This window comes from Dreissena polymorpha, chromosome 1 (assembly GCF_020536995.1).
Source record: "Dreissena polymorpha isolate Duluth1 chromosome 1, UMN_Dpol_1.0, whole genome shotgun sequence".
Lineage (NCBI taxonomy): Eukaryota > Metazoa > Mollusca > Bivalvia > Myida > Dreissenidae > Dreissena > Dreissena polymorpha.
Window position 1 is genome coordinate 174,683,171 of NC_068355.1, and position 14,557 is coordinate 174,697,727.

A 14,557-nucleotide genomic window follows, 5' to 3' on the forward strand; every position below is an offset into this window, starting at 1 on the left:
GCAGTCTTTGCATGTACACAGTGTTGTCTCAGATTAGCTTGTGCAGTCTTTGCATGTACATAGTGTCGTCTCAGATTAGCTTGTGCAGTCTTTCTGCTTTTATTGTCCCCTACCGGTGAAACCAGACTTATGGTTTGCGCTCTGTCTGTCTGTCAGTCTGTCTGTCACTCTTTTCTGGATCCTGCGATAAATTTAAAAAGTTCTTCATATTTTTTCATGAAACTTGAAACATTGATAGATGGCAATATGGAGATTATGCACGTCATTTCATTTTGTTCCTATGTCAAGAATTCTGTTGGTATGGCAACAAATAATAAAAATAATAATACAAAAATACTGACTATGGTGGAGTTTCACCGGTAGGGGACCATATTGCTTGGCAATCTCTTGTTGTTGTTTGTATGCCCCCCTTCGAAGAAGAGGGGGTATATTGCTTTGCTCATGTCGGTCTGTCGGTCCGTCCACAAGGTGGTTGTCAGACGATAACTCAAGAACGCTTGGGCCTAGGATCATGAAACTTCATAGGTACATTGATCATGACTCGCAGATGACCCCTATCGATTTTGAGGTCACTAGGTCAAAGGTCAAGGTCACGGTGACCAGAAATAGTAAAACGGTTTTTGAATGATAACTCAAGAACGCATACGCCTAGGATCATGAAACTTCATGGGTAGATTGATCATGACTCGCAGATGACCCCTATTGATTTTGAGGTCACTAAGTCAAAGGTCAAGGTCACGGTGACCTGAAATAGTAAAATGGTTTACGGATGATAACTCAAGAACGCATACGCCTAGGATCATGAAACTTCATGGGTAGATTGATCATGACTTGCAGATGACCCCTATTGATTTTGAGGTCACAAGGTCAAAGGTCAAGGTCACGGTGACCCGAAATAGTATAATGATTTTCGGATGATAAATCAAGAACACTTTTGCCTAGGATCATGACACTTCATAGGTACATTGATCGTGACTCGCAGATGACCCCTATTGATTTTCAGGTCACTAGGTCAAAGGTCAAGGTCACAGTGACAAAAATCGTATTCACACAATGGCTGCCACTACAACGGACAGCCCATATGGGGGGCATGCATGTTTTACAAACAGCCCTTGTTTTTAAAGAAGGCTCTTGTTAGTGAAAATCCTTGTTAGGCAGAAAGTTTTGTCCCTGATTAGCCTACTTTATGCTCATGCATATTAAGCTTTGTTTTAACAGAGTAAAGCTCAAATATAGGGTCCACTAAAAAGATGTCACCGATTTAATTCATTGTTAGCAACATCTCTACACTCATGAGAATCCCTCAGCAGTCAATGCAGAAAGATTAGTTCCAATGTACATGAGGAAAAGTGATCCCTTGATAAATTACATCAATCTTGTAAGGATTCTCTGTAAGCAGTGAGCATTTAAAGGAATATGTACACGATGAAGGAGAACTCATTTGAACTTTTTTCTAAAACCCGGCAAGCGTTTCGTGTTTAAAAGCCACCTTTTGGCATCCGAAAAAAAAAGAATTTTAATTTTTTTTTTTTTTGGTTTCTTAAAAATTTGGAGTCGTCTGGTCCGAAAATCATTTTATTAAAAAAATTCTGGCCTAATCGAGAAAAATTCAGCAACACAAATACCATCCCATTTACCATTCACAACTTTTGTGCTAATTTGATTATTGCTTAAAACAATCTTCACAATATGTTTAATATACTGTTAAAATGAAATCGCCCATTAAAGTTATTGATCGTTAAAAGATTAGGGCAACTGGAATTCATGCATTCCATATTTTAATCAGTCCTGTTACCCATGCTATAAATAGCTCTGCCAGTTGCCTCTTGTTCTTTATCTAGCATAATTGAACAAATCTCAGGCCTTTTATTGGCAGCATACATCATAATTATTTAATGTTGTAATTTTTAACCTTTCATAGCTGCTATTGGTTTTGCATGAAAACAATCTCTCTTGTTGCATGCCATGATCCATTGCGCTTTAATACATAAGTACATAAATGTTATAAATAGGTTATTGGTGAAGCAACATGTTCGAGATGTACCTATATTTTATTCATGTATTTATGCAGCAGTTTGGACATCTGCTTGCTCAATACCATTAGCACTTCCCACATGTTGCCTCTGTTTTCCAGCCATGCTTCATTTGGTGCTTTCAAGTGGCAGTAATAACACAAAGAGGTATCAGAAGCAATAACCTACAAAATTAGAACTCCAATCTAAAGCTGGGGATGCAACAGTTACCCCAAATATCTTCATTCTAAGTTCCATTAGATTTAGATTTGAGTTGTGTTCTGAGAAAACTGGGCTTAATGCATGTGCGTAAAGTGTCGTCCCAGATTAGCCTGTGCAGTTCGCACAGGCTAATCAGGGATGACACTTTCCACTTTTATGGTATTTTTAGTTTCAAGATTTTAGATTTTTCCTATTGAAAATCAAGTTTAGGCAGAAAGTGTTGTCCCTGATTAGCCTGTGCGAACTGCACAGGCTAATCTGGGATGACACTTTACCCACATGCATTAAGCCCAGTTTTCTCAGAACAAAGCTCATTTATATATTACTCACCACAACACTTCTCCAGCTGTATGTTTATTTACTGACATACAATTTAAACAACAATGTGTAAACAATACAATAAAAAAAACTAACATCAAGTGCATTAGCTTAGCAATGTGCTCTGTTTAGCAGCCCTATATATAATGTTAACATTTGCTTGTTAAATCACATTTTTGACATGGTTTTAAGAAGTTATTTTTCTTCATTCTGAATTCGGGGTGAATTTGTGTGCATATTTTTCATGGTGTATTTAATTACAATCATACAATGTTACTACTTCAATGCATCTTTCAGTGCTTAAATTAATAATATACATTTAAATTACATGTCTAATTGACCATTTTAGCCCCATGATATTATTTACAAGTGTCTTTTTGTCACAAATACGCATAATGTTAAGGAAACTTTTTGACAATTGGAAAGTTGTTTTAAAACTTTGCACTAGCCTTTTGACTTGAAGCAGTGTGAAATTCTGTACCTGATTGGCTCTGAACTGTAATAAGTGCTCAACCTCAGACAGCAGCATTATTAGAAGCGATAATTTATCGATATATATATATGGAAACAGTGACATATTCCATGACTATCCTTTAATGTGAACATAAGTGTCTGATGTAGTACATTGGCATAGAACTGCTTTCTTCAAAGAGGAAAATGATTTTATTTTTGTAACAGTTGATGCGGCTTATAATACACTGTAACTCCAATATAGTGCGGTCCGTTATAACGCTGTGTCCAATATAACGCGGGGGGTCCTTGGATCCCGTTTTTTCTCCAACCTTTCATTTTTGATTCAAATCCATGTTATGCAACTTCATTTTCAGAAAATTCAAAGAAGCCGGCGATCACAGTTTGATTGCTTTATACGTCCGTTTAACTGATTTTAATCCATTAGAGGATAAACGACACTCGACAGCTAATTGGTGTTAATCTGTTGTGTAATGTCAATAAATGTGTGAAAACTTGCGAGTCCGTGTTTATTACATGTATTCCCTATCAGAGCGGTTTGGTGCGCTGATTCAATAAGGCAAGTGCAAGCGGAATAATTATCAAATTTAAGTTATTAAAAACGATTACCTGTTTATGTTTTGTATTTATCGTGTATTGTATTTCATTGTATAAACTATGGCTGTGTGTGTTATCGTTTATTATATGCTACACATGCTTTATAAATAAAAATATCTTTGTGTGTGTTTAATGTTTCAGTACGTATATGAAAAATAAATTAAAAAATCCTGACGATTTATTTACATGCTAATGCAGTGTAATAGTTAACAGAGATGCACTTAAATTTTTACCCATTATCGGAAAGTCTACGGAAAGCACGTTTTTTACATGCTGCGTATGACACAATAAAATATTTCTTTGTACATGTATCGTATTGCATTCAATCTAAATTTAAATTCGCTTGTCCAATGAAAGCTGTGTCCCATAAGGCACTGTAATAATTTTTCTGAAAAATGGCGTAGGCATATGAATTTGTTTACAAAATTTGTAAACATATTTCTTGTCATAAATGTTTAACATTATTTTTTCGTAAGTTATGTTGTAATTATATTGGATTATCACATAAATGTGCACATTAGAAAAGCGGTATGTATACTGTTATCGTTCGATTCGGTTTATATGCATGTATTTGCGGATGACAACACAGCATGACAATACACAGGACCTATGTTATAGGCTATACTATACCTGTTTTTATAGCCCCCTTAAATAAATAAGCTCAACACTTATAACGCTGTCCGTTTATAACGCTGTTGCGTGGCTTGGACCCTGTCATCCGCGTTATATTGGAGTTACAGTGTACTAGATAAGGCTATTTCAAAACAAATTGCTCTTACTGGTGTTGTTGTTGCAGTCAACAGAGTACTGCTAATTGGTTAGATATAAATCCTGGCTTTCCAGGTTGATGTTATAATTACAGATGAAAATCGTATTTTTAATAAAGTTTTTTTCACAAAAAAGTTGTTATTATGTCCCCTACAAAGAAGCAGGGTGTCTTGCTATGCACCTGCTGATAATCCGTTTTGACTTGCCCTCATTTGAATTGATATGATGTTGTCTTGGTTGGCAAAGGAAGACGCATATCGATTTTGAGGTCATTGGGTCCAAGTTCAAGGTCACAGGGGCTTGAAAAAAAAATGGGTAAATTATTATGTTCCCTTACTCAGACTTCCAGTTATAGACAAACACTCTGGAGATGGGAAACTGTATTCAATGCCATCAGTATTGGGTGTATATGTGTGCCTGGGTTCAGTGTCAAAAGTATAAAAAGTATATGAGGTCATTATGTGCCTGAGTCTGAATAATGTGAGGACCCGGAGTGTGTTCCAGCACTCCTAGCTAAATTAATGTTCTAGCCTAACATCAGACTCAGATCATTAAAAGTCTTGAAAGTTGGGGAAGGGGGGGGGGGTCATACTTGTACATGTACATGTCCTATAAACAACCAGAGTTGTAATTTCTCAGCAGATTTCCTCGGATCAGATTTTCCAGGGTCATTTCCACGATGCGCGTAAATTCGTAAAAAAAATGGGGAGGGCTTTACGACCGATTTCCCTGACGTATTTCATAAGCAGCCCGAAAAATGCACAGCCCACAAAACCTATCCGCATATTACACTGGTAGATTCTGCCTAAGCATTTTTTTAACCGAAGGATGTCATTGGCAGTCCTTTCCCAATCTTCCAATTATAAACGGTCTTTTTAAATGTGTTTCATATTTCTGCTGATTTGTTTGCAAATGGAACTTTGTGAAGGGTAAAAAAAGATTATTTAATTTACTTACAAATCTCACAAAATGTTGGAGATCGAAAAAAAAATGAAAACCAAATTTAAACGGGAAAGGGAAGAAATAACAGTGGATATCAATCAAAAAGCGATATCACTTTCTGAGTGGGTACGGAACTTCAACTGTCTTGGCAAGGCTAAAGTCATATTCCATCCTGTCCATTTGAAAAAAACTTGAAATACGGAACCCGTAGTAAATTGTCGTTAGTTGAACACTGTAACATTGTTGACCTTATTTTGAATTCAGACATAATTGAGTCCAAACAAAAGATTGCTGTCATATTTATCAGGGATCAGAACACACATTGATTTTGATCACAATTAATACTGGTGACTTTGCATAATATGTTTAATGTAAAGTTATAAAGGTTTTCATTAATATATCTTGTTTATAAGTTTAAGATGGTGTTAATTTAAACCTCTGTTTTAAGATTTGTCAAAGCGTTATGCACGCAATTCATGTAGTCAACATCAGTCTTCAGAATTTTCTTCCACTCAGACTTCCTCTCAATCAAACCCCTGACAACTCTTGTTTTAATATAATAAAAAAATGGGTTATTTTATAACTGGCATCTATAAAATGTTTTGCTATCCAACTGATGACTATTCCTGATGAAGGAAAATAATCATTTCAGGAATTGTCAAGAGATATAAATTACTGTTTATATGGGTTTTGACATGTGACAAATTAATCAAGATCTATGATCAGTCTTTGGCGTATCATTTCATCTGGTTGGAGGAACTACTGACTTGATGAATGGAAAGAATGAAATACTGACACACATCGTGATTCTTATGTGATTATTTCAGTGATTTGATTCCGTTTATGGGATGTATAATTTTTTATAAAGAACAAAATTTAATAATGTCTGAAACTAAAGCATTTGGTGTTTTCTTCGAATGGCAAAAAATTAAAGCCATCCTTTCTTTTATAAGTCCAGCTCTGTTGAATAACTTTTAACATTAAATAAAGTTAACAAAAAAACAACAAATCAACTAATATTTTGCAAAATATTTCATTCAATAGAACAAACCCATAAAAAAATCAGTAAGCCTCATAGCAATAGCCAAAATCTCAGCGCTATATATGGTATGGCAACAAAGATTTAAAGCGATAAAAAATGCTTGTTTTTATGATTTTTTGTGCGACAATAAAATAATATATTCCATGTAAATTTCCCGCCACAATATCTCTTTCAGTGCGGGAACCGAATTTTGAAGGCCTTTGCAAACAGTTTGGATCCAGATGAGACGCCACAGAACGTGGCGTCTCATCTGGATCCAAACTGTTTGCTATTCTGATAGTTTTTGTTTTTTTTAAATCGAAGAAATGCTAATTTTAGAATTTCAGCAGACAACATTTTAGCAGACGATAAATTTCCCAGCATGCAAAGGGATATCCAAACCTTTAAGACCGAACATGAGACTTAGGCTTCAGGCAGCGTTTGAAGAACCACTGATTTATATCAATTACGTAGTGCTTCGGAAGCTTCTCAAAGCCAATCTCAAGTTCGCTTATAAATGTTCGGATATCATAGCCAGAAATTCACATGGAATAAGTTGTGTCATTTTTTGTAATATTGTACAAAGTATTTGTTTCTTTTGAGTGTTTATGGGCTTGTAAATGATGGCAATTAAATATAATGCTGGGGAGAAAAGTTTGTAAATCCGCCATCTGAATTATATGATGATCATATTTTGCAAACATTCGGATATTTCTATTTGTGGTTGGTTGAATGTGGCCTCTTCATGCATGATATAATAACACATTAAACAAAGATTTAAAAAAAATTGATTTCAAATTTCTTAAATATAGAAAAAGTTAATTATGTATCTGTATCAAATGTGGTGCATACACAAATACTAATATGACAAACCTAGATTTTGTTGAATGTTGCTTCAAATTTCTTTAAAGTTCAAAATGTTAAACAAAAATTAAGCTATTTATTTGAATGTCCCTGAAATTTCTAAATCTTCAAATGTACAATAAATACTAAATTTAAATCCCTTTTCTTCTTTTAAAAGTACTAAGTGAACATTCTATGAATGTATTCAGTTTCTGTCCTCGTGATCATCCTGAATCTTCAGCTGAATTGCCTGAGTTAAGCCATGACAACATTGTGACTGTGAAACCATTAATGGCTGGTCTTGGAACAACATCCACAATTACAATTATGGTAATTTGTTTGGTAATTTTTGCAGAAGGAACTTCTCGGAGAGAGCATATTAATTCCATGGGCTTTAGTTGCCTTAATGTGTTTCAGCTGTAATGGTCTGGTATTCAAAAGCTGGGAACATTTACATGAATATGGTTGTACCTTGAAGGTTTATAAGAAACATTGGCAGGCCAATTAAGTAAAAACAGGTTTGTATTATGCATGCAAGACTGCCATTACCTGCCTTAATGAGGCTCATACAACCTGTTGGCCCAGGGAAATAAAATTTAATGTAAGCATCAGCATGTTGTTGCATTTATTACAACAGAAAGGACAACAATCCAAACATAACACATAAATGCAATCCTTGTGTTATTTATACACAACAATAAGGCAAAGGTGATCAAAAAAGTGTTAGATTGGCCTCCTGTATGAGACAAAAAGAGTGTCAAAGTGTCCTCCTGTCCTCCTGTGTATAAAATAGGAGACCCCATTGTAGTTACTTCGCTGTCCATAAAAGAGTGACAAAGTTTCTCCCAGTGTATTTCATAGAGAGCTATTAAGTGTCCTTATGTAAATTGTATGTATATAAAACAAACTCTTCTGCCTTTAAGTTCCAGTTGTGTCAATCAAGGAAGTGCGAAGCGGAAAGACGACAGATGCCCTGAAGAACAAGGAGATAGCGGGAATCTTCCCAGACGAATGTGCCTTTTCTATCGTGTTTGGGGACAACTTTGAGTCGATGGACCTTATTGCCAACACACCAGACGAGGCCCATATCTGGGTTACAGGACTGACCTGCCTCATCAACACCAACACACGCACCAGCACCTGCAACACTACCAGTAAGTGGCCATTTGTGAAATTCATGTAAGTGAGATAACAATTTTAAGCACATAAGGAGCCCCATACAGATTAACTAAGTGACAGTCACTGAGAAAATATGTTTTTTAGTTTAAACTTATTTATTTCATTGCATGGAAAGCCAAAGGCTTATTAAAAAGATCTGAAGTCCTTTTCCTTCGTTGAACTAGTCCTTTGTGTGTTCAGGTGAGATCTAATGTAGAACTAGTCCTTTGTGTGATCAGGTGATATCTAATGTAGAACTAGTACTTTGTGTGTTCAGGTGAGATCAAATGTAGAACTAGTACTTTGTGTGTTCAGGTGAGATCCAATGTAGAATTAGTACTTTGTGTGTTCAGGTGAGATCTAATGTAGAACTAGTACTTTGTGTGTTCAGGTGAGATCTAATGTAGAACTAGTACTTTGTGTCTTCAGGTGAGATCTAATGTAGAACTAGTACTTTGTATGTTCAGGTGAGATCTAATGTAGAACTAGTACTTTGTGTGTTCAGGTGAGATCTAATGTAGAACTAGTACTTTGTGTGTTCAGGTGAGATCTAATGTAGAACTAGTACTTTGTGTGTTCAGGTGAGATCTAATGTAGAACTAGTACTTTGTGTGTTCAGGTGAGATCTAATGTAGAACTAGTACTTTGTGTGTTCAGGTGAGATCTAATGTAGAACTAGTACTTTGTGTGTTCAGGTGAGATCTAATGTAGAACTAGTACTTTGTGTGTTCAGGTGAGATCTAATGTAGAACTAGTACTGTGTGCGTTCAGGTGAGATATAATGTAGAACTAGAACTTTGTGCGTTCAGGTGAGATCTAATGTAGAACTAGTACTTTGTGTGTTCAGGTGATATCTAATGTAGAACTAGTACTTTGTGTGTTCAGGTGTGATCTAATGTAGAACTAGTACTTTGTGTGTTCAGGTGAGATCTAATGTAGAACTAGTACTTTGTGTGTTCAGGTGAGATCTAATGTAGAACTAGTACTTTGTGTGTTCAGGTGAGATCAAATGTAGAACTAGTTCTTTGTGTGTTCAGGTGAGATCTAATGTAGAACTAGTACTTTGTGTGTTCAGGTGAGATCTAATGAATGCTTTTCCAGTTGGGATTGAACCCGTGACTTCCTGGGTGCAAGGAAGAACACTGTGTCCTCCTTAACATTTTCCATATAAGTCACTATTTTTATGATGTCACTGCGTTACATATGATAATTTTTCCACTCATAAGCCCTGTTTTGAAAATTGAAGCAATAGTTGAGGACTTTATCATTTGTGGATACATCAACCATTATTTTTATGCCCCCCTTCGAAGAAGAGGGCGTATATTGTTTTGCACATGTCGGTCCGTCCGTCCGTATGTCAGTCCGTCCGTCCACCAGATGGTTTCCGGATGATAACTCAAGAACGCTTATGCCTAGGATCATGAAACTTAATAGGTACATTGATCATGACTCGCAGATGACTCCTATTGATTTTCAGGTCACTAGGTCAAAGGTCAAGGTCACGATAACACGAAATAGTAAAATGATTTCCGGATGATAACTCAAGAACGCTTAGGCCTAGGATCATGAAACTTCATAGGTACATTGATCATGACTCGTAGATGACCCCTATTGATTTTCAGGTCACTAGGTCAAAGGTCAAGGTCACGGTGACTTGACACAGTAAAATGGTTTCCGGATGATAACTCAAGAAAGCTTACACCTAGGATCATGAAACTTCATAGGTACATTGATCATGAGTCGTAGATGACCCCTATTGATTTTCAGGTCACTAGGTCAAAGGTCAAGGTCACAGTGCCAAAAAAAGTATTCACACAATGGCTGCCACTACAACTGACAGCCCATATGGGGGGCATGCATGTTTTACAAACAGCCCTTGTATTAATAAAAAAAAAGACACCAGTATCGATAACTTCAAGTGTTTTGTTGATAGTTTAACCAGAGATTGTTGTTCTCTAAACAGTTTGCTCATTATAAGTATTAAATGTGGTAGCTTTTTTCAGTCAATGCAAACCAATCCCATTTAATACTTGTTTTAAATGCAAAAGATGTTGTACTTCTTGTAACAGAAAATATTATAAAACTGTAACAACAGCCTTTTGTAAAGAATAAAAGTTATTTTTTTGTCAGCAAAGTAATACTCCCTGATGTCCATCCCCACATAAGACCTGAAAAGGCATTGTCATGTCAGTCCTGGAGGCTTTGTGTTAATTAGAGGAAAAAAATGATGACAAATCTCTCAATAAGTCTAGATAATTAAGGTTTCTGTTCTTAAAAAACACAATAAATAACGGAAATAGTGAAAAACACAATTTGTCCTGAGAATTTTATATATAGTGTTGAATAGAGGAAAATCACCTTTTCAGAGAAATGCAACAATATATTAAATGAGAAACTCTCAGCTATCTCAGTCAAGCACATTAAATTATAGTTGTTTAAATTGGTTTGGCTGATTGATTTAAATATAGAAAAAGCAATCTTTTTAGACAGAATTCGATTACTTTGGCAGTGGAGTCATTCAACTTGCCCAATTCCTGACAGCAGGGTCTTGGCTGCCAAAGGTTTATTACTTCTTAAAAATTTCTGAACTGGATACTGGCTCTCTGTATTTGGTCTGACAATTGCTGTTGTGATCTAAAATGGCTTTGTTATGTGCAAAGCAAAATATTATAACAGTTTCTTTTTTAGATGTATGTGTTCAGATTTCTTTTACAATAAATGTGAAACACCTAGATACTAGTTAGACATCCAAACATTTGATTCAACTCCATTTTTTATAAAATACCAAACATATTGAATCAATGGTGTAGCACTCATATTATTGTATTATAAGTATTATTGTAGTTATTATTGTATTACAAGTAGTATTGTCGTCACTAAGCAAGTGGATTGTTAAGTGCATCTTTCCTGTTATTGGTCATATGGCAGACAATTTTTGCCCTTGATTGAAGTACAAGCTAGTGAGAACTTGTGTAAGCTTCAAGTTTATGGTCACAGTATTGTGTTGGTTTTTAGCTCACCTGAGCACAATGTGCTCATGGTGAGCTTTTGTGATCGCCTTTTGTCCATTGACCGCCGTACGGCCTCAACATTTGCCTTGTTAACACTCTAGAGGCCACATTTATTGTCCAATTGTCATGCAATTTGGTAAGAAGATCGGTCTCAATGATATCTTGGATAAGTTCGAAAATGGTTACGTTTGCTTGAAAAACATGGCTGCCAAGGGGCGGGGCATTTTTCCTTAAATGGCTATAGTAAAACCTTTTTAACACTGGGTCAGAAGATTAGTCCCTATGATATCTTGGAAGAGTATAAATATTGTTCCAGTTTGTTAAAAAACATGGCCACCAGGGGGGGCGGTGCATTTTTCCTTATATGGCTATTGTAAAAACTTGTCAAAACTCTTAAAAGTCACATTTATTGTCCAATCGTCATGAAACTTGGTCAGAATATTTGTTTTAATGATACCTTGGATGTGTGCGAAAATTGTGGTGATCTGTTTAAAAACGTGGCCGCCAGGGTGTTCCCATTTGATGAAAGTTGGTTAGAACACGTTTTCTAATGACATCTTGGGCTGCACAGAGCAGGTCAGTTCCTTTGAATCTCAGGTGAGCGTCTTTAGGCCTTTCAGGCCCTCTTGTTTGAGAAACTGAGATAAGCTGAGATGGTTTGTTAATCCCTATCAGTGGGAAATTTCACATGGTAAAGTAACATTTATGAACTCATTACCTATTATGTCTTAAGGTAGAATTGCTATAACAAAACAGTTGTTTACACATTGGTGATGCTCCTCAGCGAATTTTTAGCTGAACAGATCATTAATAGTTCAATCTTCTGTATTCTTTAATGCTCAAACATTTGTTGGAATCATATCTGCTAAATGCTTTGGTGAAGGTTAACTTGAAACATCTGTATATCATTGTCTTACTCGGGTATTTATTTGAAACTTAAATTCACACATAATTACATGTAGGAAGTTAAGTGAAATTCAGCACTTTTATACGTAATAAATAATTATGTATTTTATGCTTTCTGGTGGTTTATAGACTAATATCAGTGAATTAAAACTGATATTTAACTGTTTCATACAGTGAAAAATAACAGTGAAAAATATCGATATTGTTCACTGTTTTACTGTGAAATGACGTCATTATTTTGACGAAATTACATCATAAATCCAGCGAAATTATCCAGTTAAACTCGTTTACTATGTATTTCAATGGTGTAAAAGGCATAAAATAAAATGAAAATTTGTTGGATTAGATGGAATATCGATTTTAATTCACTCGTGATCATAGAAAAAATATATTTTCACTCATGGCTGCGCCACTTGTGAAAATAGTATTTTTTAAGATCACTCGTGAAATAAAATCGATATTTCATCGAATCCAACAAATATCCTCTATAAAACACCATATTATGGTGTTGTTTTTTTCGGACTTTACTGGAGTTTTTAGACAAAATTGGAAATGTGGGGCCTATGGACTATAGACAACTGCATGTGACCAATATCTAGATATCTATTACATATATTCAATGAATATTAAGGTTAAAGTTGGTCATTAACTTTAGTTTGCACTGACTTACAGAGATAAATCTGTGGGTAAAGCAAGCCTGCGTTGTGGCCATGGAGGTATTTTGTGTGAATGTAGTGTTCAGGCAGACCTAGTTGGGGCTTGCATTTGGAGCCAGTCAGATCAAGGTCACTCAGGGCCCTTGCTACACTTTGGGAGATTGGGGCCGGGGCCCTTAGAGCGGGGAATTTTGTGTCGTTTTCAGTGAAAGGGGGAATTTGAGAAGATCTTTTCACCAACCATTTAGCACCTAAAATTGCTATATTTTAATGTAATTTACATAAAAATACATTTAATCAAAGGTTTATAGCACGATACCAGCTGGCAACATAGGTATTAAATTAAAAAAAATAACTGACTGACAGAATATGTACATTACACTATCAAAGCATAAGAAACGTCGAGCGTGCTGTCTAGGGAAAGCTCTTGTTTGGTATTTTACATCAGATGTAAAATTACTACAGTTTAAACAAGGCCTGCAAGCCCTGCACTGATTAACTATAAATCGGGTCAACTCAGATTCTTTAATTTATATTAAACAGGCTGAAAGTATTTGCAAGTCTCAAATAATAACATTATAATTTTTGCTTTCAAGGTCGAACTGTTGATGTAAGAAGAATGTATTAATTATTGATCCTTTCTGCTTTCAGCTCCAGAGGCCCTAGAGGAAATGCAGCAAATGAGGGACCAGTATCCTTGCTTAGGCCGTGCCTCCTTGCTTAGGCCTCGCCTCCTTGTATAGGCCTTGTCTCCTTGCTTAGGCCTTGCCTCCTTGCTTTGGCCTCGCCTCCTTGCATAGGCCTCGCCTTCTTGTTTAGGCCTTACTTGTTTGTATTGGCCTTGCTTCTTTGTATAGGCCTCACCTCCTTGCTTAGGCCTTGCCTCCTTGTATAGGCCTCGCCTCCTTGCTTAGGCCTTACCTCCTTGTATTGGCCTCACCTCCTTGCTTAGGCCTCCCCTCCTTGTATAGGCCTTGCTTTCTTGCATAGGCCTCCCCTCCTTGAATAGGCCTCACCTCCTTGCTTAGGCCTCGCCACCTTGTATAGGCCTTGCTTCTTTGTATTTGCCTTGCTTCCTTGTATAAGCCTCACCTTCTTGTATAGGCCTCACATCCTTGCTAAGACCTCACCACCTTGTATAATCCTTGCTTCCTTGTATAGGCCTTCCTTCTTTGTATGGGCATTGCTTCCTTGCTTAGGCCTCACCTCCTTGTATAGGCCTTGCTTCGTTGTATAGGCCTTGCTTCCGTTAATAGGCCTTGCTTTCTTGTATAGGCCTTGCCTCCTTGCATAGGCCTCGCCTTCTTGTTTAGGCCTTGCTTCTTTGTATAGGCAGGGCTATAGATAACTAGCGTATGTGCGTTATTACGCAATTAAAATAACCAAAAACGTAATCAGGGCTCGAAATTAACACTCGCAAACTGCGAGTGAAAAATACCGATTGCGAGTTAAGTTTTAAGCCACTAGTAATTTTTTGCGAGTAAAGAAATAGTGAGAAAAAAAGCAGTAATATTGCTAAATGCGTTTGACGTCCTGAACGCTAAACGATAGGTCATAGAACATCCTAATACCTGTATGCGGAAGCGGCACCTTGTATATACAGTACAGCCAAAGCGGCACAAACAAAATCCG

General features: G+C 36.4%; 1 protein-coding gene across 1 annotated transcript in view; it reads left to right on the top strand.

Moving 5' to 3' along the window:
- The window catches only part of LOC127861967 (inactive phospholipase C-like protein 2), a 138,205-nt gene that overhangs the window by 41,229 nt on the left and 82,419 nt on the right, over window positions 1-14,557 (top strand). The window contains exons 3-4 of the mRNA XM_052400764.1: window positions 8,118-8,348; window positions 13,577-13,616. Coding sequence (XP_052256724.1) covers window positions 8,118-8,348; window positions 13,577-13,616 — 271 coding nt within the window. The remainder of the gene's footprint in view (window positions 1-8,117; window positions 8,349-13,576; window positions 13,617-14,557) is intronic.